Genomic DNA, 20842 nt, shown 5'->3' with positions numbered 1-20842 from the left:
CAAGGCTGCTCCAGGAAGGGCTCGAAATGGCGCAATGAAGAGGTGCATCTTCGGCTGAAGCTAAAAGGAGACGACGAGAAACTACATTGGTCAGAAGCTGCAAGGTTATTCTCGAATAATATCCGGGTAGAAGTCGGGCTTCAATCAGAGTGTACCATAGTAGGACTCTCAAGGAGAAGAATAGCACACGAGCGGGTTAAGTGTGAAAAACTCCCATCAAGGAGCCTCACTACCTCGCTGGAGAGACAGCATTAGTGAATCAACGTGACTCGTATAGCAAACCATTAGACCTTACAGGTGGCTGTCTAGAAGGGTGGGACGATCAATATTCATTCACAGGTCCCCCAAAAATAAATTTCTAAGCTAACGGCCTGCGAGGCTACTTTGGTTATGAAGATGTCGAGATGAGAACATCGCGTGGCATACGATCATTGATCACAAACAATGAGGAACAGGGGATAGAGCCTACCTGTATTAAAGCGTTGGTAAGGAATTCCTTATTTGTCATACGGACTCCTGGATGCGGACAATGTGTGATAGAAGTATTTATACATAACATTGGTATTCTCTGGATAGGCGTGGCACTATTTTCTACGCTGAACTCAGCAGCCTACTCGACTGGTCCTTGGATTTCTTGCTAAGCCTCCTTCAAAATCTCTTTGCCCTAAACGGGTGATCGAAGAAAGCCCACTTTGTGATGATGTTTCCTTTTTCGCTTTTCTTTTGGTTGAAGGCAAGAGTACTGTCCATTCCAGAGCAAAATCGGCTCTTTTTTTCATTTTTAGGGCGCGCACAGGAGGCAGGCGCTTTTGCCCAATGGATTCCAAGAAAGAACAGCCGCAACAAGGTAAGCTCATGATATGGCAGGTCAAGAGATCGTCCTCAACTGTTCAGTCAGGGGTTTGTTAAAGATATGTACGTATCCATCACCAAGGGGGCACTGGCCGTCCCATCCGCTTGAGATCCGAGATCCATCCTTTATGGAGTTTCTTCTCCGCCCTTATGATAGCCTCATACACATTCTCCAAAGTCCCTGTCTCCTTGGCGAACAGTGTCTTGTCTTTCCTCACTATGAAGAACCCACACCGAAGAGGCCCTTGACGCCGCATACGCGTAGCCGAAGCCTTGGACGTTGAACTGGGCCGGACGAAGCCCATAGCGTCCAAGAATTGTTTCTTGGGGTCGCTTATCAGGAAGCGCGGCAGGCCTTCGATTCCTTCTAGTGCGTTATCAGAAATAGACGCATAAATAGATACCGGATAGGTAGACATGCCGACACTGGTCAGGGTGATGTGTGGATAGCGTTCCCTCGTGCATGCTCTCTCGAACTCCTCTCGGAGCTGCTTTCTGGTTGTGCGTGAAAAGACGTGGACAAGGATGTCACCGTCAATCTGATCTAGAATCGCTCGTAGGCTTGTCTTTTCACCTCCGTGACTCCGCAGGCTCATGTCGAGAATGGGGTCTGGTAGGATTTGGCCAACTAAAACTGGTTCCGACGGTTGAGGCGCCGGACATGATGGCCCCGATGCTGTAGGTCTAGTAACCTCGGTCGACTGTTGGCCTACCATCAATTTTAAGCTCGCCTGCTGGGATGATGCCGTTTTCCAGGAGACATGACCCTCTGGGTTCAGAGCAGGGCGCCGAGGTCTCAACTGCATGCTCGCAGTGCCAGAAATGCTTCCGTGATACTAGAGAGCACAGAATAGACACGGCACAGCCTTTTGACTCATGATCACGTTGCAAATCTCGCAAGTCAGCGTCCCGACGGATAGTTTGCTGTTAGCCCCCGAGGATTTGCCGCAAAGTACGAGGTTACGAATCGCGTCAGCTTCACTGAAACTAGTTTAGTCAACTCCTGCCCCTTACATAACGCGTCTTTCGCAGTACAGTTAACCTCATGGATACGGATATATAAGATCTAAAATCTGCTTTTGTATTGATTGAGGGCGATCCCTAAAAGCCAAGAGAGCCTCTGATGGTAGTGGAGTAAATATATGCGCCCCATGAAAGAAACGATAACTAGAGTTCTAGATTGCCCGTCCGCTGTTCTATCCGACCCAATCCTCACCTACGCAGCTTACTGACCCTAATCCCTTCCGGAAAAAGTTGAAATTGGACCGCTCCCTGTCCGCTAGATTAAAAAGGCCTGGATAAACGCCTCTGCCGTCTGGAGGCCTCCGGCGACAGCATTGCTCGCCGCCATGATCCCGATAGGGATCTGCTTCGATATCGGGTCCTTGAGGTTGACGGCTGCTGCATACGACACGCGAGACACGTATAAGCCCAGATTGGATACCTCGCCCACGATCGCCGCCGACCGGACGGCCCCCACCTCCTTCTTGCTCAACTCATAAAAGTGCCAGCCCGTCACGAACAGCTGCGGCACCACCAGGACGGAGTCGATGATGCTGGCTGTGGCCCTCCCGTCGTTCAGCATCAACCCGACAAATCCCGTACTCTTGACACCGAGCAGCTTCTGCACCGGCCCGCTGAAGAACAGCTTGTTCGTGAGGGAAATGCCGCCCATCGCCATCGACAGTTTGCTGACCGCTTCATTCTCGACCGGGTACACCGCTGCCAGGGAGTCGCCACCAGTCTGCATCCCGGCCGCTATGATGCCCATCACGGCGGAGGGAATGGAGAAAGGATTGTCGCCCGTGGGGAACTCGGCCTCAAAGAAGTTGAGGAAGTTGCCAGTGAACAGCGAGAACCCGGCCGTGGCGTGGCAGGCAATGAAGATGGTCGCCTTCAGACTCGGGGGGACGATGTCCTTACCGTCGGCCTTTTGGATGGCCCCATCGTGCGCTGGTTCGTCTTGGCTGATGATGTTGGTCAACGTTTTCCAGTCCGAGGCCGCGATGATGGCCCTGACCTTTGGAGTATCTGGGAATGGTGCCTCTCCGTAAGTAATCTTGTGGACGACGGTGTAGCCCACCGCTGCAATCCACGTGAACAAATCGAGGAATGAGAAGTCCGGGATGCCTAACAGATTGAGAATGTCGGAGATGACGGGGACATGGACTTTGGTATCGAGCAGCTTGATCGCCGAGGCAGCCAGAGATGCCAGCACATCCACCAGGGCGTCGAAAACGACCTGTACGCTAGAAAGCAGTCCGTCGGCGAGGATGGCCGCAATGGCTTTGAGCACATCCCCGACCGACTTGGACTTGAAATCGCGGGCTACCTGCTGCAACTTGGCGTACACGGTGGAGAGCGCCTGGCCTTCCTTTGATACCGCGTCTAGGAGGATATCGATCAGGGATTCGGCCTCTCGCGTCAGGACTACGTCCGCCGGGACATCGAATGTCATCTCCTGGGCGTTGTTCCGGAATTGATTGGCCAGGAGCAGGGAGCCTGATGTGTGGTCCTTGACCGGACTCACAGTGCTCCCTTGCGCTGGTGTCTCCGCTGGGGGTCCTAGAGGAGACCAGTCGCCTATGTCGGCCCACTGGTTGAGCGTCTTCTCGACCTTGGCGAAGCTCTCGTCGAATTGCGTCTTGGCCGTCTTCAGCCCGTCCACAGCGAAATGGTGCAGGGTCAGCTTGGTGACGTTGTGGATGACATCCTTGGCTCGCCGGATATCGTCCCACTCGAACAGGAACTGTACGAAGCGGACCAGGTCCCCGACGGCAGTCTTAATCTTGTCGAAGACCCATTTGATTGCACCAACTATCGCGTCGACGGTGTCCAGGATGGCCCGGTACACCTTGCCGGCGATCTTGGCCACAAAGTGCCACGCGTCCGTTACGGCATCGAAGATGATATCGATGACGGCTTCCACGCCCGACGCGAGCCACCGGAAGAGATCTCCTATTGCGATGCCGATATCGTTCAGGGACCGGGAAAAATGTTGAGCAGGGACGACCCGTGGGTAACCACTGAGGTATTGCAGTGGGAGAGCCGATCGGGCGCTATCAGGGAGCGATGCAGGTACCTCTTTGAGCCGCTTCAGGTTGGCCGCCACGGTTTCCATATCTTGTCGACTAACGGAGGAATCAACGAGCGGCCGACGCTTCACCCGCCCCACGACGCCCCCTGCGGTTGTCGTTTCAGGGACAGTGGCGTTGCGCAGCGAGTCGTACGAGTCGAGGTCGGTGAGCTTCTTGGCTGCGATGTCCATGGGATTGATTACCTCCGTCTCGTTCGCCCCCGGCACCGAGACGGACAGGGCGGCCGCGTTCAAATCCTCCGTGGCTTCCACAATCGTGATTGCACCCGTCGAATCAGTCTTGATCTCCGTCGGCGCCTGTCCCAGCACGTAGTAGAGCCCGTTGATGTATACAGGGCTGCGTGAATCTGCCGCAACTGAAACTGCGATGTCCGCTACGGGAGTGTGGTTTGCCTTGGGATCGGTGACGTGAATGGTGGTCGTGTAGGACTTGACTGGCGCCGACGGGATGTGAGGTGGCGCTTCCAGCTTGATCTCCTGTGGCCGCCAGATCTTGGCCATCGTGCGGCTGGCCTGGGTCAGCTTCACGAGTTTCCCTCCGCCGGTAGCAAAGATCGTGTTGCCCCCATCGGCGAGGTTCATGTACGCGGAGATGTGTTCAATCCCCGTCAAGATAGGCACCGGAGTGCTCCACGAGCCTGGTTCGGCGAGATGGGCTGTCTCACACGACACATAGTAGACATTATTGCTGCCATTCTTGCCCCAGAGTGTGGTTACGTCGCCATCGGTCATCGCCATCAGCGTCGTGGTTTCGGACAGGACGTCACTCGTGACGACCGGCACTCCATTGGCGTCTTGAGACTGCGCATCGGCGGCGAATCGGTAGAGCGTTGTGCCGCTCACGGCATAGAGGTCGGTGGACGCAAACCTTTCGCGGCTGGAATGGCTCCCATACCGAGCCGTCGCGATCGCTGAGGGAAGCACGCCGCCGGGCAGCCCGAGGCGGATGGGCAAGGGGGGTCCCTGGCCCCAGACATTCACCAGGGGAACGTAGACCAGCTGCGGCATGTCTGCCGTTCTACCGGCCGTGTAGACGCCGTCGACGTATGCCCTACTTTGTCGACCGACACAGCTCTGGTAGCTGCCGTTCTCGATGTCAATCGGCACGTCGCGCTTTAGCCAGAAGCGCCCCGTCGACCGGGAGATGTCAATGTGGTAGCGTACGATGTTCTTGATCCGCTTGAGATCCGGGCGGTCGATGTCGACGACCAGGTACTCGTCCAGCTCGGTGGTTTCGGCGAAGAGGATGCCCGCGACGGTTATCGAGATGGGCTTGGAATCGATTGCATCAAACGGAACCGGGGTCCACTTCGGCTTCTCGGTCCAGGACATATCAGAGCTATCATTCTGCAGCGAGACAAAGAGCGTATCGGTGCCATCTGCCGAAACCGCCATGGCCATGTTGATACTGCCATCCAGTGCGCTCTGGGCCACCCCGAAGTGGCGCACTGTGGCGTTCTGACCGAGGAACCGGTCCCGCAGGAGCTGTGAAGAGAGGTCTCTGACCTTCCATCCGGTGGCTGTGGTCCCGCTTTGCTCCACGATGACCCGAAAGACGTTGTGGGTATCGAGGCTGAAGAGTAAGGAGAGGCCGTTGCTGGTCTGGAGCGCCTCGAACTTTCCCGTCGGGGACACGATCTCGCCACGGACATAATTCTGCATCAGATCCGAAGTGTGAGCGATGGCCAGGTCCCCTTCTTGCTTCTTGCGTTGCGACCGCCGCGGATCCAGGTAGGTGATAGACGAGATGAGATCTTGGTGTTCGGAGAACTGGGCGGAATTGTACGTAAACACTAACGAGCCCGGGAAGACGAAATTCTGCAGGTTGTGGAAGGGAACTGCCTCAATATTGAGCACTGTGCAATTGGCCAGGCTCTTCTTGATGGCGCGGCATAGGTCCCCAACCCCCGTAAAGAAGTTAACGATGCCACTGACGTCGGGGTCCTGCGAGTCATCCGTCTCGGTGCGACCCGTATGGGTCATTTTCAGAGCCCCATATTGGTCGACCGAGATCTTATATGTGTCCGTGGCCGTCAGCTTGAAGGCATCGAAAGCCTCCCGGGTGCCGCTCCAGCAGGCACTGACGTTGACCCGAGCTATTTGTTTCACCACAACACTAGTGCCGGAGAAGGTCACGTCGCCCTTGTATTCCGACAAAATCCCCAGGTCCGCGTACCCCAGCGCGCACCGATCCTCGTCGTATCCACGCTGATAGTATTCGATCTGGATGACGTTGCTTCCGGATTGCGTGATGTTGGCCGAGTCTGGTGCGGTCGCAGGCAATTTCTTCCACCCATACGTGGCAACGCCTAATGCGTTGACAGAGACGTCGCATTCAAATATAAGGCAAGACTTCGTGGCCGTCCGAACAATTTGGTCCCGGAGGTATTCCCCGATGGCACTCCGGTTGATCGAGATGGTGCCGCTTTGCGAGGTCACGTCGTGCACCCCGACCCAGTTCCACTCGAAGCCGGCGGTCGGCGGCAGTGTCTTATTCTGGACGGCGCACAGATGGTCCAGGGTGGTGGCCGCCCGCTGCTCTGGCGTTGGATTCTTGATCACAGCACCCTGGCTCTTCAGAGGCGAGACCTGCCGCTCGAAATCGGTCATTTCCAGCGGGGACGGGTCGCGCTTCTGCACCACGGCCGTCACTGACAGCAACGGCAAGCCCTGCTCCATGGCGTTCTCGGCATAAATAGAGATGAAGGACCTTTGCAGCACCAGGTCCGCTTTGGATCCCGGGGGCAGACCCTGGATGGAGGGGCGCCGCTTCATCTTCGCCGTACTCAGGTCAAGCAGCAGCTGCTGCAAGCTGAAGGCCGTGCCCGATAGGTTGCGCAGTTTGTTCTGCAGCTCTCTTTTCACGTCCGGGTGGTTATTGAAGTACGGCGTGTTAAGATCCTTGCTGAGATCCGCGGTCAGGAGGCTGACTTGGGTTTCAAAATACCATGCATCGCCCGGGCCTTGGGTCCAGACATCCCAGCTGCCCTGGGTCCACGATGACCCAGGCGTGTTCTGAATAATCACGAACTCGGAGCAGAGGAGGTTGAAGGTGACGTTGCTGGCCTCGTCCACCAGGTCCGCGATCACGGGCAGATTCTTGGGGGGAACGCCCCTAGGGAGGCCCATCTGCATTTTGAATCCCACGGCAAAGCGGGCTTTGGTGAGTGCTACGATACGCGGGTCACTGGTGGCGGTGCCATGCGGGATGGTGAAGGGGTCGATGCCGCCGGTCTTGTTGAGCACGTCGTCGAGCGTGGTCTGCACCGTGGGATCACCAGCTTCGTCGGCGAGAAAGCAAAAATACCTAATCGGCTGGCTCGACTTGCTGAGCCAAGCCTTGAGACCAGAATTGATGCTCGCCTGCGTGGTGGCCACGACGAAATCATACCTATAGCGGTCGTGCGAGAGGTAGGAGCCCGTAGCATCGTCCAGTCCCATGATGAATGACTTGAGCTAGCTGCCGAGAAGTTTTGTTTCGTTCCAGTTTGATGTGTTCAGAGTTACTTAAGACGGTGTCAATTGCAGGCCAAATTGGCTTTCATGAATTGCACTCGGTCAAACCCGAGAGAGCAGACACTGAGCCCTACTTATAAGCCCTTTCCCCTCCCCCCTTTCCTTTCGTATAACCACACAAGATCTTTCACTTAATTGTCGACCAACTATGGAGTAGAGTCTCCTTAGTGATGAGTTGCCCCACTCCGACAGTCCTTTCCTAGCTCTCCCTTCCCCTCCCGAGAAGAGTGGCGAAGCTGAATATTCAGTCTGTCAGCCGTCTCGCTGGGCCTCAGACAGCTATCTGTATACGTTATGCATCGACTAGCCCTTTTCCCTCCAGATTGGCTGGCCGAAAACTTTCCTGAGCCTGCTCTCTCTCTTGGCTACCAGGACGAGAATAACCAATATGCAACACTTAAAATGCAGCTACGGAGGGGGAGGAGTCCCTGCATCTGCCAGAGGAGAGAGCAACCCGGCAATCGGTTTCCTTAACATCGAATTTGTGGGTTTGGCCATCCTGTCTCAGTCTGTGCGCAACCAACACCGACCTCTTTGCGCTGAGAGGACATCCCTCTCTTTGGACGGAGATACTCTTGCATCCAACCCACGTTCATTCTATGGTTCGGGACTTCGGGCCCTGCCGCAAGCCGCCCGAGACAAACTAGTCAGTTGACAAGAGAATATGCAATGCATGTCATTATTAGTTCCTGTCAGCCCCCACCCCTCGGAGGTTCCCTGGCTGCAGGTGCTGCCAAGGGCTCGATTAGGAGTCTCGTTGGCATAATGAGGCCCACCTGAATCACAGTAATACTAGATTCTTGCACTCACAACCGAGATCCGGCGCAAATGTGAGTCTCTGGCTCCCCGTGAGGGCACCGAAAAGGTACAAGGTAGACACAGCAAACGGGGTAAATGCCAATCAACGTCCCTCGACAACCAAAAATCCGGGAAACCCAGCCTGTCTGTTTTGCCGGGAGTAGGATCAGCGCGGCCTTTCCAGCTTCACCAGTGTCATGACATCAGATTGCGTCTTACCGGCTGAGAGCTGAAATGTTGCTAGCTCATCGACGGATCTGACTGGGTCATAGAAACGGCGAAGAAAGCCACTTTTGATGGGCTATGGAATCCAATTGGTGACCGCTTCCGTCTCGCACCAGGGAGCAGTAGGAGCCTTTTGTATCCTTACAAATCGCGAGCATTTGACGAGACACCTCCCGCCAAGAGAGTATACGCAGACCCTGGCGTGGTCCGGAGAGACACTAACATTCTGCCAGTGGACGACCCTCCTCCCAGGAACGAGAAAAACCGATCAGTACCAGCCACAACACTCGGAGGATTACGTAGTACCTAGTCGGGACCAAATCGCAGCATTGACCAACCAGCCCTTCTCCCAGGCTGCATCCACGGCACAGCTTCCTCATGCTACAAGCCCACAGAACGACCCAGATGCAGGAGGCAATGCGGGGACGACCGCGATCGTCCCGGTTTGATCTGCAACTGCGCGGATTGCGCGCAGTTCGAAGTAACACGAGCTGCCACAATAAGCAAGGAGTATTTTGTCCCAAGGCTCATTCTATCCAGGCTCAGGTGAACCAGAAGTGTGAGCAAGGTCTAGCAGCAGATCACTGTCCACAAGCATCCGATGGAGGTGTCACCATAGCTTCAGATACCCCGGTGGCCAGTGGCCACAGTCTAGCTCCCATAGCTGCCCTCGGGTGCCATTGTGGGTCGGTTGATTGACCGGGTCCACCCTGTCTGCAGCCACCGGGTCAACGAATTGGACCAGATTTCAGATTAACATTTTCTTCCGCAAGCCTGGCATGTGCAACCGCCCCACCCAGATCCACCTGCCTGCATCCACCAGCCGTCAGCCCCACCAAGTCTGGCGGCAACTGCCCCGCTTTGCCCACCGCAGCACCCGGCCACAACGGACAATCCCCACCAGCTGACAACCCCTCCCCCACCACCCCCCAGAGTTGCGAGCCTTTGGCCTAATAGAGAAATACAGTGCCCGACTTCTAACCAATAAAGAGCTTGGGGAGTCGGAGGACGCTAGAAGATGCGACATCAATACCCAGAATAGGACGGGGAGGCCCATGGAATTGGTGTGGTTATCAACAACATACAGAGTAGGAACACGGTAGGTACGGAGGCGATCGTGGACCTAGCATTAAATGCATTTATTTCGTAGTAGCTCGCAGGTGATTACCATAACATCTCACGGCTATGGCCGGTCGGCAGCTCAGATCTCAACAGTATTGTTTAACAACGTGCTGCCACTTTATCTTTGATACTTCTGACTGTGGCTGTTAAGTAGGTGCCGCTGTCCCAACCGGAACTACTGGATTGGGATACCTCACAATGTCTCCCCCTCTTTGTGGCAATAGCTGCCTACCTTTTAATATTCTTGGGCTGTTTCTGGACCACACCCACTAAACGCAAGAAGGAAAAATAGACGGCGTCTAACTTCTTCTTCTTGCTTAGTATGCAGGCGCACCAATTCGTTCGTACAAGTGAATCATTGGTGAACGGAGCAATGGATTACGGGCCGTAGATAGAACTGCGTTGAATCTTGCGGTCTAAACTTTCCGATAGAGTTCAGGATTTGTGTTCTTGCATTTTTTTTGTATTGTTATTATTGTTATTATTCCTGGAGGAAGAAGATTTGGCAGGGCTAGGAGGACTCGAAGATAGGATAAAAAGCTTGATTACCTAACCAAAATACGGTAACTAACTTAACTAGTTACGAACGTTTGTTTATTAGAGTGTGCCTCTAATTGATTATCATTGTTCAACTACCCCATGTACTTTATAGCAAAACAATGCTCTTTATAAATAATTATTGAACGAGTGACTTAGATATCATATAGATTAATGGGGGATACAGCAACTTATATCATCAGAACAAGCTCCGCACTAATGACAGGGCATGTCACGGGCTACGCCTGTATGTTGCTCGGCTTCACCTTCGCTGCAATCGGCACACATGATTGGTCCGCTTATCGCAGTCACATGACCCCTCGTAGTATGAGAACGCACACTTCTTTCCCTTTACTTTCTTCCTTTCAGCGATTCCTCTTTGTGTATATCTATCTAGTTATTAGATAGCAAGGCGTTTCGCCCCTTTACAGGGCAGTCCCGTACCGAAGGTCAATCCATAATCATGATAATCATAACAAGAACCAGAGAACCATGGTTATAGTGGCTTTGCACAATTGCCCTGCCTATTACCCCAGCCTTTCTTATTAGATGTCAAATAATATGGCCGTTGGTGGACCAGAATCATGTGACTAGATCGGGGTAAAACCCCCGCGGAGCACACAACAAAATAATCAATCAAGAATAATCAAGAAGAATAATCGAGAAGAGCCCAACCAGCTCAATTCATTCAAATAAGACCTTTTTATCAATCGTATTCTATTCCTCTTCGGGACTAGCCATATATCTAACATCTCTTAATCCTGGGCCCCACTGCCAAGACGCTAGCCCGGAAAGTGAGTGTAGGTCAGTGGGCTCTGGTTCGAAACATGTGAGCATAAAGGCTTTGGCGAGCAGCTACACCAACGAGGTCCTGAAGCTACAATTCTCTGCCGAAAATTGTCCAATTATAGGACTATGACATAACTGATGATGATCAAATAGATGGTTAATGTTAAGAATCTCGGGGAAGAAGCTATGTCGTGAGGTGCTAGGATAGCGGTGACTGGATAGTATATTGAAACTATCGTGGATCTAGTATCGCTTGGTGAGTATATTCTTCTATCTGCGAGAGAGAGCGTAGACAAACGCTTCCTCATGTCTATGTGTCCCTTAGCCCCTGAATATGATATATCACATCGCTGCGGGACTAGGATATACGAAGGTGCCTTAGGCATTCTGATTTCCAACAGTTAAGAAGATTTAGGATATTATGGGCTTTGAGAATGCTCCCTACTCAGCGAGATCGAGATCGTGGAAACAATACCCTATGGATTCGCCACCGTATTGGAATCTAGAGGAACCAAGTAGCATGTTCTAAGGAAAGAAACAAATCCAAATAAATTATGTTCCTCTCCCAAGCCCTCCTTTTGTAAAGACATTAGAATATATAAGAAAGAAAACGAAAATTGATTGACATCTATTGAATGAGAGGGAAATGGTAGAACTCCGAAAGAGTAGGTCAAGGAGACACTCTTAGACAGTTCAGAAGTTGTGGGCCCCGAGCCCACAAGTTCCTGGTAACCAAAGAGAAGACTGTGACGGCCAAGCAATTTGATGAAATTGGTGCTATCTCAACGAAAATTTCATGCGTAGGGAGGAGAAAGAAAGGTGGTGAGGGGGCGGTGCGGAGAAGTAAATAAAACTAGATACAAACAATGCAAACAGACCATGTGCACCGTCACAAAGACAACATTCCTTCTACGCAACTGCTTCCCGTGGTCTGTGAGAAGGTTGTTGATTGTCTATTACCTCTTTGAACGAGGACTTAAGATAATAGCTATCCATACAAATGTCACGTGCCAATCCCCCGAATTCCTCCACTACACTATTATTTCTGAAATCCTATAAAGGAAACCCGACCTGACGCGTGTCCCAAGGCAAGCGTATTTGACTTAGTCGCCGAACAAGAAGGCCTAGCCTCAGGAGGGAGCCACAATACTTGTTTCCCGTTCAAAGCTATCCAGTCACGCTGTAGATATATCTCTGGTTCCGTATTGGGTGGATTGAAGATAGGGTTGCCACACCTGGATTGAACCTTGAACGATCCTAGGTTAGTACTCAGATATGAAGTATCTTGAGAAAATTCGAGTTCCGTGATAATTCCCTTAGTGCTCAAGGTTTCTTTCAGGGCGCCCGTTTCCGGGTCCCAGAGCCGCACTGTCTTATCCTGAGAGCCGGACGCCAGCAGTCGGCCGTCGGGCGAGAAGGCCACTGACCAAACCCAGCTTGAATGGCCCTCGAGGGTCTGTTGCAGGGCGCCCGTTGCCGGGTCCCAGAGCCGCACTGTTGTATCAAAAGAGCCGGTCGCCAGCAGCCGGCCATCGGGCGAGAATGCCACTGACTCAACCGAGCTTGAATGACCCTCAAGGGTCTGTTGCAGGGCGCCCGTTGCCGGGTCCCAGAGCCGCACTGTCTTATCGAAGAGCCGGACGCCAGAGCCGCCATCGGCAGAAGGCCACTGACCAAACCGGCTTGAATGGCCCTCGAGGGTCTGTTGCAGGGCGCCCGTTGCCGGGTCCCAGAGCCGCACTGTCTGATCCGAAGAGCCGGACGCCAGCAGACGGCCATCGGGCGAGAAGGCCACTGACCGAACCGAGTCTGAATGGCCCTCGAGGGTCTGTTGCATGGCGCCCGTTGCCGGGTCCCAGAGCCGCACTGTCTTATCCGAAGAGCAGGACACCAGCAGTCGGCCATCGGGAGAGAAGGCCACTGACTGAACCGAGCTTGAATGGCCCTCGAGGGTCTGTTGTAGGGCGCCCGTTGCTGGGTCCCAGAGCCGCACTGTCTTATCCGAAGAGCCGGACGCCAGAAGCCGACCATCGGGCAAGAAGGCCACTGACCAAACCGTGCTTGAATGGCCCTCGAGGGTCTGTTGTAGGTCGCCCGTTTCCGGGTCCCAGAGCCGCACTGTCTTATCCTGAGAGCCGGACGCCAGCAGTCGGCCATCGGGCGAGAAGGCCACTGACCGAACCGAGTCTGAATGGTCCTCGAGGGTCTGTTGCAGGGCGCCCGTTGCCGGGTCCCAGAGCCGCACTGTCTCATCGTGAGAGCCGGACGCCAGCAGACGGCCATCGGGCGAGAATGCCAGTGACTCAACCGGGTCTGAATGGCCCTCGAGAGTCTGTTGTAGGGCGCCCGTTGCCGGATCCCAGAGCCGCACTATCTGATCTGAAGAGCCGGACGCCAGCAGTCGGCCATCGGGAGAGAAGGCCACTGACCAAACCGAGTCTGAATGGTCCTCGAGGGTCTGTTGTAGGGCGCCCGTTGCCGGGTCCCAGAGCCGCACTGTTGTATCAAAAGAGCCGGTCGCCAGCAGCCGGCCATCGGGCGAGAATGCCACTGACTCAACCGAGCTTGAATGACCCTCAAGGGTCTGTTGCAGGGCGCCCGTTGCCGGGTCCCAGAGCCGCACTGTCTTATCGAAGAGCCGGACGCCAGAGCCGCCATCGGCAGAAGGCCACTGACCAAACCGGCTTGAATGGCCCTCGAGGGTCTGTTGTAGGTCGCCCGTTTCCCCAGAGCCGCACTGTCTTATCCTGAGAGCCGGACGCCAGCAGTCGGCCATCGGGCGAGAAGGCCACTGACCAAACCGAGCTTGAATGGCCCTCGAGGGTCTGCAATTCTGTACTCCAAGTTTCGTTAACTTGTGGGAACTGGCCGATCCAACTAGGAAGCTCTGACTGGAATTCTCTACGCATTATTGCAGTTCGAGGTGCAAATACCACCCCTGCGCAATAAATCTGAAGTGGCGCTGTATCTGCTATCTGGCGATTTTTCAGAACAAACCGCTTTGCATCATGTAGAAAGTCGGCGAAGACAGAATTATTATTATTATCCTATCCCTATTAGTATAGCTCACGGATGACTGCCTACTATTTGCTTACCGGTATAACTGTGCGGAGAAGGTCAAGCATACCCACCACCTCTGATATACGATCCAGCAGGCTCATTGCTTCCATCCAGTGAAGGAAATGCTTCTGGAGGAATAGTCGCACCTCTTCCATCTCAGAAAATACAGCTTGGCTATTTTTGAGATGATGTATCAAGTAGCGACAGGAGTATTGCAATTCCGGTGGTAGATACTGGCGAATATCTAGAGGGTTGATGTCTGCCCTAAGCGCTCCAGATTCTACTAGGTTGCAGATATCTTTCCGTAGATAACTATGCATAGTTCTAAGACAGAGTTTCGCAATGTCTTTGTGTTTTTTTTGCTCATTCACATGAAACTTGGTTGTAGACTGGAGCAAAAAATCCCGAAATGAGAGATGCAGAATCCTAACAGGCTGATCTTGATCGCCGCGAATGCTGAGAACCGACCGGAATGAATCCAGTCGATTGCTAATCCGGTCCACTCCTATCCCAAGAAACAGAGATAGTGTATTTATAGAAAGTGGAATTTCAAGAAGGATAATAACACCCACAATGTCCTGGAACTCTTGTAGAAGCTGCTGTTGCTCCAATTCATCACTCTCTTGGTCATTAAGTAGTTGCGTTAGAATTGGTAAATATGTCCTATCCATTCGCGACACATATTTGGCTTGGTCTTTTAGAAGCTCTGTAAGGCGTAATTTGGGGTCCCATCTTGAATTTTCGATATAGCGGCACACAGTGGCAGCTGAAATGAACAATGGAACAGATATCCTAACGAGTTCTTGGATAACTTTATCGCCCGGCCAGTCGTTGGAGATATTCCTGTCACGACGGATTTTCGCAAATCGGTCTTGGAGAAATAGATATATGTCGCGTTCTGTCACTTCCTTAGATATCTCATGAAGCGCCAGGTCCTGATACTCATAATCCCCGATCTCAAAAAACCCGAGGCTAATTGGGAGTTCAGGCCGACTAGTCAAGAAGATCCGAAGCCGAACTAATTTCGCCTTGTGTAAAAGAGGCAGCAATCGAATAATATTTCGGATATCTTGATCATGTTCACATTCGTCTAAAGCATCGATCACCATCACGGCAGTTTGAGACTGTCGGCCGGGTTGGTCAAGACTAAGCAGCGGTTGAAGGAGTAGTTTTTCGAATTGCTCCCTAAGCGATCTTGACCCAATATCAGGGTCATTGTCGAGGGCCTTTTGCACGCCAGGCCTTAGTTCCGGGTTCCAGAGTGTTAGTTGCCTTGTTAATGTCGGGAAAAACTTCTTTGCATTTCCTCGGTCCCCTTCGCCCCTCTTAAAGAAGAAGCTGGCACCTAGATAATTAGTGTCCTTGAGGATCCTTGCCACAGTCCGAGAGATTGTGGATTTTCCCGTCCCAGCCATTCCCTTTAACCAGAAAATGTTCTTTTGGGACTGTGAAATAGACCATTCCATTATCTTCTGGAGGAGCTCCGTCCTAGTGCCTTGGAGACATTCGACTTCGTCTCGATCAGAGAATGACTCAAACCCTGCCTCCACCACGCCTTCCAACTTCACAAGATCTATAAATTGATTAATACGATCGGCATTCCGGACCATCCCGACCATCATAGAACTATGTATTTTGTGTGTTAATTATACAGAGTTGGAGTATTATAAGGGATGAACTTACGTCTGATCCACCTGTAAAGATAAGAGGAATAAAGATTTATATCTCTCCAGGTTCTTTACAATGTCCTCAACCTCTGTGCGCTTTAGGGGCCACTTTAAGGCTCGTAATCCCACTTTCCTCATCAGCTGTCTTCCCTTTCCTGGATCAAGTCTGGCTTCTAAGGCTTGGAGGTCGGAGACGCAATGCGCAATATCGCTGACTAGTCGCGAGGAGGTAGGCAGCGACATTCCGTTTTCACTTTGAAGGAAGTTCTTCAGGTCTTGCAGTGTCCCTTCGAGGCTTGTAATCGCCTGTTGTACAGTTAGAATATCATTTCGTGCATTGTTCACCTCCTGAATGTACCCCCCGCAAAGCTTCACGAGGCTTCCCGTCAGTTGAATAACGGCGATGACGCTCGCCGCTGAGGATATACCATCCATTTGGAAGGACACAGCGTCAAATTATATTTCCACACAGATATGTACCATGGCGACCCAGGTGTAAGACTTCGGGTCTGTAACATTAGCTGGGCATCTTCTGACGAGCTGAAGCGGGGTAATGTAACTAATCATGCAGTTTCATAGCAAACTATGATGACTGGTCGAGCATGCACTGGTAGTCGGTTCTACTGTCGGCCCGAACCGACCCAGACCCATCTCAGTGCCCTGTGTCCTTGGCCAACCTCACCAACTTAATTAAGAGCGCGACACGACCATCATGGCGCCACGACTTGCACCATCCCAGCTTGTAATGATCCGTGATATGATCAGCAGCAAGTCGCTGACTACTTCTCATATGGCGGAAGCGGCTGGCTGCACTAAACGTTCAATCATAACCATCAGTGCGAATCTCCGAATGTTTGGCGATGTCCAAGCACCCTAGATCCCTGGCGGCCGTCCTCCTATCATTACGCCCATCATGCTCGAAGCACTCTGCGACCATTTGCGAGAGAAACCGGATCTATACCTGGACAGATGGCAGAGTTCCTGTACGATAAATTCGATGTGCTCGTATCGACGTACACCTTCAGCGCGCCCTTAGATCACAAGGTTGGACAAAGAAAGTGGCTCGAAAGGTAGCACAAGAAATAAACGCGGGTCTGCGAGATCACTATCTGTACCAACTATCAAATTTCCGCTCGTATCACCTAGTCTATGTAGATGAATCGGGCTATGACAAACAGGCTGCCTTCAGGAGGACAGGATGGTCTCCACTCGGAGTGGCACCTGTCCAGGTTTCCCCTTTCCAGCGGGGTCAACGATACCAGATTCTTCCCGTGTATTGCCAGGATGGCTTTTTGATGTCGCGAGTCTTCCAAGGATCGACTGATGCGAACATATTCGAGGATTTTGTTGAACAACTTCTTCACCATTTGTGGTCGATGGTCAGAGCCAAAGTCTGTTCTTATTATGGACAACGCATCTTTTCACCATACTGACCGGGTACAACAGCTGTGCTCAAATGTCGCTGTCAAGCTGTTGTATCTACCACCATACTCGCCTGGTCTTAACCCGATCGAGGAATTCTTTTCAGAGTTCAAAGCATTTGTGAGACGAAATTGGCAAAACACAGACGTCAAAATTTCAGAGATATCCTTGAATGGAGCCTGGAAGTTGTGGGGTCTAGAGAAGAGAGTGCACAAGGCCACTTTCGACATGCGAACATCAACGTTGAAGAGCAATAAATATAGACGTATTGTCAGGGGCTGAACCCGTAGAACCTATAAGATAGGCTATGTACAAAAAGGAATCGTTGAAGAAGGGAAGAAAGAAAGAGGAAAATGGGCGGTAAACAAACAACGTGGGAAGTCACATGATATGGATCGAGGGCCAATGGGCCAAAGGGGCCAACAGGGCCAGTAGGGACAGTAGGGACAATAGGGACAATAGGGACAACGGGGACAGTAGGGACAACAGGGATAATAGGGACATTGGCCCGAGAGGTCAAACGGGCTCTAGCCCTTTACAGTAATCTTCGGAATAGAGGTAATTTATATCGACAGATGCCTACTTAATCACCTTGTAAGTCATGACCTCTCACTGTTACCGCATGATCCACACCTACCATGTTGATCCGGCATGTAGCGCAGTTGGTAAACGACGCTGGCAAATAGAAACCGGCTGATCGACCAGGTATAGGCAACAATAATGGTAAGCAATTTATGAGTTGTCAGTAGCGATGTCCTAGTATGCTTGCTACGATTATCCTACTGCATTTCAGCCGCAGTACCCCAGCATTAATTATCACTTTTTATGTCATTTTTTAACGTAAAAGCTGGACATTTGCGTGTTTGTCCGCAAGTTTGTGTACTGGATTGCCAGACTACATCTAACATATGGGTTACAAGCAAGGTCACTCTTCTACTTTCAGATCCCCTTATCTTAAATAGATGTTCGGCTAATGCACAGCCTGCATAACTATATAGATTTAATGCATGTAAAATGCAGTTTTCCAAAGCTGGTGGCTGAATTTGCCTTCTTTTCGACCAGGGCATCTGAGCTGCGATGGGAGAACGAATATGAAAATTATCCTTACTGCAGTAATTTTACATTCTAGGAAGGCGATTTAGGGAGCCTCCGGATCCTATTAAGGGTCTTCCGTCGCCTCGAAGGTAGAGAATTGTGTATACTATCTATTTTGATAGGAGGCATTTGTTGCTAAAAAGGCTAACACAGCACTCGGTCTGGACGACATATCAAAATCTTGCTTGTTGGCAATGGGCAGTGATTACGGAACAGAGTATACCTTCACCTCTTTGTTCCTGCTGGTTTAGTTGTGCAAAATTAGTGACCGGCTGCATCCAGGCTGAAGGTTGAAGGCCGTAATTGCTGTGGAGGAGCCTGCATTTACAGTTTCCTGACTGGCAATGCTCAGCGTCGGTAGATACAGTGACTATATCCAGCTGATATTCAGGTTGCGATATGTAAAATACCATTAGTTGCGCAGTTACTAACCAATTAAGGAAAAACACATACGTAAATTGAGTCTTACAGCATGGTCAACAATCCCTACCATGCAATTTCTTCGAATTTGGATGCCTATGAGGATTTTTTCTTAGCTCATAGCGCATTGATTGTCATAACCTAAACAGTGGGGTGTGCGCCCTGCAGCTCAGCTCAGCTACAGAGAATCTTAGATGCACTGCTTTGGAAGGCATATGAATGTGACTATTATTGCATAGCTGGAATCACAGCTAAATTAATTAAAACAAGACTAACATAGAGAACAGTTAAAAAAATCTATAAATAAAGCTGCTAAACCTCCCTCAAAACTACTAATCACACAACTTCAGAAACACTCTCTTCCTCCTAACAAGCTTGAACAATTACTATAAATCTATATTCAAGCACTTAAAACAATGCGCTTCACCTTATGATCAGCCTCGCATCATGGGCGGCTTCACACCCCTCTCCCGATCCAGCTACTGACGCTGCGAATAATAACTGTGGCTATCCGAACGGCAACTGCTATGATAATAACTGCCATGGGAACTTAGTCCAGATCGTATGACTTGCACTTCTGTAAGGCCTCAGTCGTACCCTTATGTCTGAATAAGACTCGACTTGGCTAACTATTTCCTACTCTACTAAGGGTCCATACCTAGGATGTCAATGTGGGTATGGCTGTGGCTCCGATGTTGGCCCTTGCAATGAAAGCGGCTGTGATGGTCGCAATGGTCGTTGCACTAATAACTATCTTGGCTGTTCTTGCCGTGAATGATAAGACTGTGGAAGAACGGGAAACTGTACTAGGTGATTTGGTGGCATATCGGTTTTCCGGGTGATATGAATATGGCTCGGACCTCAGTGCAGGATAACTCGGTTATTAGTGCGGGGTTCACTTGGCTATATATATGTGCATGTATCTAGTTATTCTGTGTGATAACTAAGTCGCTCATTCAATCCAACTTACTTATTTCCTCTATTCTGATGCCAATTCCTCTGATCTACTAGATTCGCTACACCGGGAAAACTCCCTACTTAAACTCAGTCACAGAAATTAGCTTTTTAATACTCCTAGTTGGTTACGAAGTAGAAAATTAGCAATTTCTGTCTCTTCCACAGCTATATCTGGATCCATAAGAGCTTCTACTTCCTCTGGCGTGCAGTGTCTTTAACTTAAGATCTTGATTTCTGGAAGTGACTGCATGTGTAAAAGGGGCGAAATGCCTTGCTATCTAATGACTAGATATACACAAAGAGCTTTGAAATAGTGGGCAAAACGCTTACTGCACCTCACCACTATCAACTCTCTCGGCCAGTCCAGGAACGATGTCTACTCAGTCAGAAGGCAACGATAACACCAAATCTCGGCCGAGCACTAAAAAATCCAGCAGCCAGAAGAAAAAGGAGAAGAGAAGAGATCCTAAGCCAGGGCATTGTGAAAACTGTCGGGACAAGTTCGATGATGTTGACCATCGCCTCAGTCCACCGTCCATTCATATTCCGAAGAGCAAGACGCGGAAAAGGAATTTAAAAGTGAAAAACTACAAGCGCATTCCTTATACCCAGTAGTGCGAAGAGACTCTGTAGTGAGGACAGACTCAGTAGTATGAACAGACTCAGTAGCGCGGACAGAGTCAGACTCGATGGATGGTACGGACAGACTCGGTAGTGCGGACAGACTTGGGGCTTCGCTAGCTGGGACGAAAACGGGTCGCGGAGCTCGTAAATAATTCACCCATACATTGTCTCGCCAAAGCTCTGTTCAACATTTGTAGTCAGAATTTCTTCCTATAGAGGGATTGCCAAGCAAACACAGGTTGAACTTAATAGCACAACCATACTGCAAGCGTAATGCAGGGGGCTGAGCTACATATGCATCTACGTAGACAATTAATATCCAAAAAAAAAAAAGATCAAATAAGTAGCGCCCCGAAAGTAATCTGGATGCAGGAGTCAAGGATGTAGAGAAGCAATGAGCAGCATGGTTGCGTAATACGTAGTGTGCGAAGCAGTCTGTATTGTTACATTGCATACTCTCACAAGCAGGGTTGTTCGGTATTATCGGGGGCAAAATTAATATACATTTAATTTGGTTTTTTGGCTAATAGGTTGGAGAAATATCCTTGCGCGAAGTCCGCTTTGATACCAGTAAATTATATTGAAAGTTCCCGCTCAGTCCCTTCTGTCTGGAGAAAGGGTTTTGCAGACGCCTGAGCAAACCTAAGACAAGATTAGGTAA

At 51.0% G+C, this 20842-nt stretch overlaps 4 protein-coding genes across 4 annotated transcripts; 1 reads left to right on the top strand and 3 right to left on the bottom strand.

Annotated features, from left to right (window-relative positions):
* Positions 1–926: 926 nt before the first annotated feature.
* ATNIH1004_007260 (uncharacterized protein) lies at positions 927–1658 on the bottom strand (the record flags this gene model as incomplete). The annotated part of the gene is made up of 1 exon (XM_033571885.1): positions 927–1658. One exon carries the CDS (start codon positions 1656–1658, stop codon positions 927–929), a length of 732 nt encoding a protein of 243 aa, XP_033425200.1.
* Positions 1659–2131: 473 nt separating this feature from the next.
* ATNIH1004_007259 (uncharacterized protein) lies at positions 2132–7390 on the bottom strand (the record flags this gene model as incomplete). Its single annotated transcript, XM_033571884.1, has 1 exon — positions 2132–7390. The coding sequence occupies one exon, from the start codon at positions 7388–7390 to the stop codon at positions 2132–2134; it is 5259 nt and encodes a 1752-aa protein (XP_033425199.1).
* Positions 7391–7853: 463 nt separating this feature from the next.
* Positions 7854–8937, top strand: ATNIH1004_007258 (uncharacterized protein; the record flags this gene model as incomplete). Its single annotated transcript, XM_033571883.1, has 3 exons — positions 7854–8111; positions 8508–8672; positions 8722–8937. The coding sequence occupies 3 exons, from the start codon at positions 7854–7856 to the stop codon at positions 8935–8937; spliced, it is 639 nt and encodes a 212-aa protein (XP_033425198.1).
* Positions 8938–11975: 3038 nt separating this feature from the next.
* Positions 11976–16098, bottom strand: ATNIH1004_007257 (WD40 repeat domain-containing protein; the record flags this gene model as incomplete). Its single annotated transcript, XM_033571882.1, has 4 exons — positions 11976–13640; positions 13675–13983; positions 14032–15622; positions 15680–16098. The coding sequence occupies 4 exons, from the start codon at positions 16096–16098 to the stop codon at positions 11976–11978; spliced, it is 3984 nt and encodes a 1327-aa protein (XP_033425197.1).
* Between the last annotated feature and the right edge of the window lie 4744 nt (positions 16099–20842).

The sequence above is a fragment of the Aspergillus tanneri genome, assembly GCF_003426965.1.
Source record: "Aspergillus tanneri strain NIH1004 chromosome Unknown AapTan_7_pilon_pilon_pilon, whole genome shotgun sequence".
Lineage (NCBI taxonomy): Eukaryota > Fungi > Ascomycota > Eurotiomycetes > Eurotiales > Aspergillaceae > Aspergillus > Aspergillus tanneri.
This window is presented reverse-complemented; position numbering and strand designations above follow the sequence as displayed.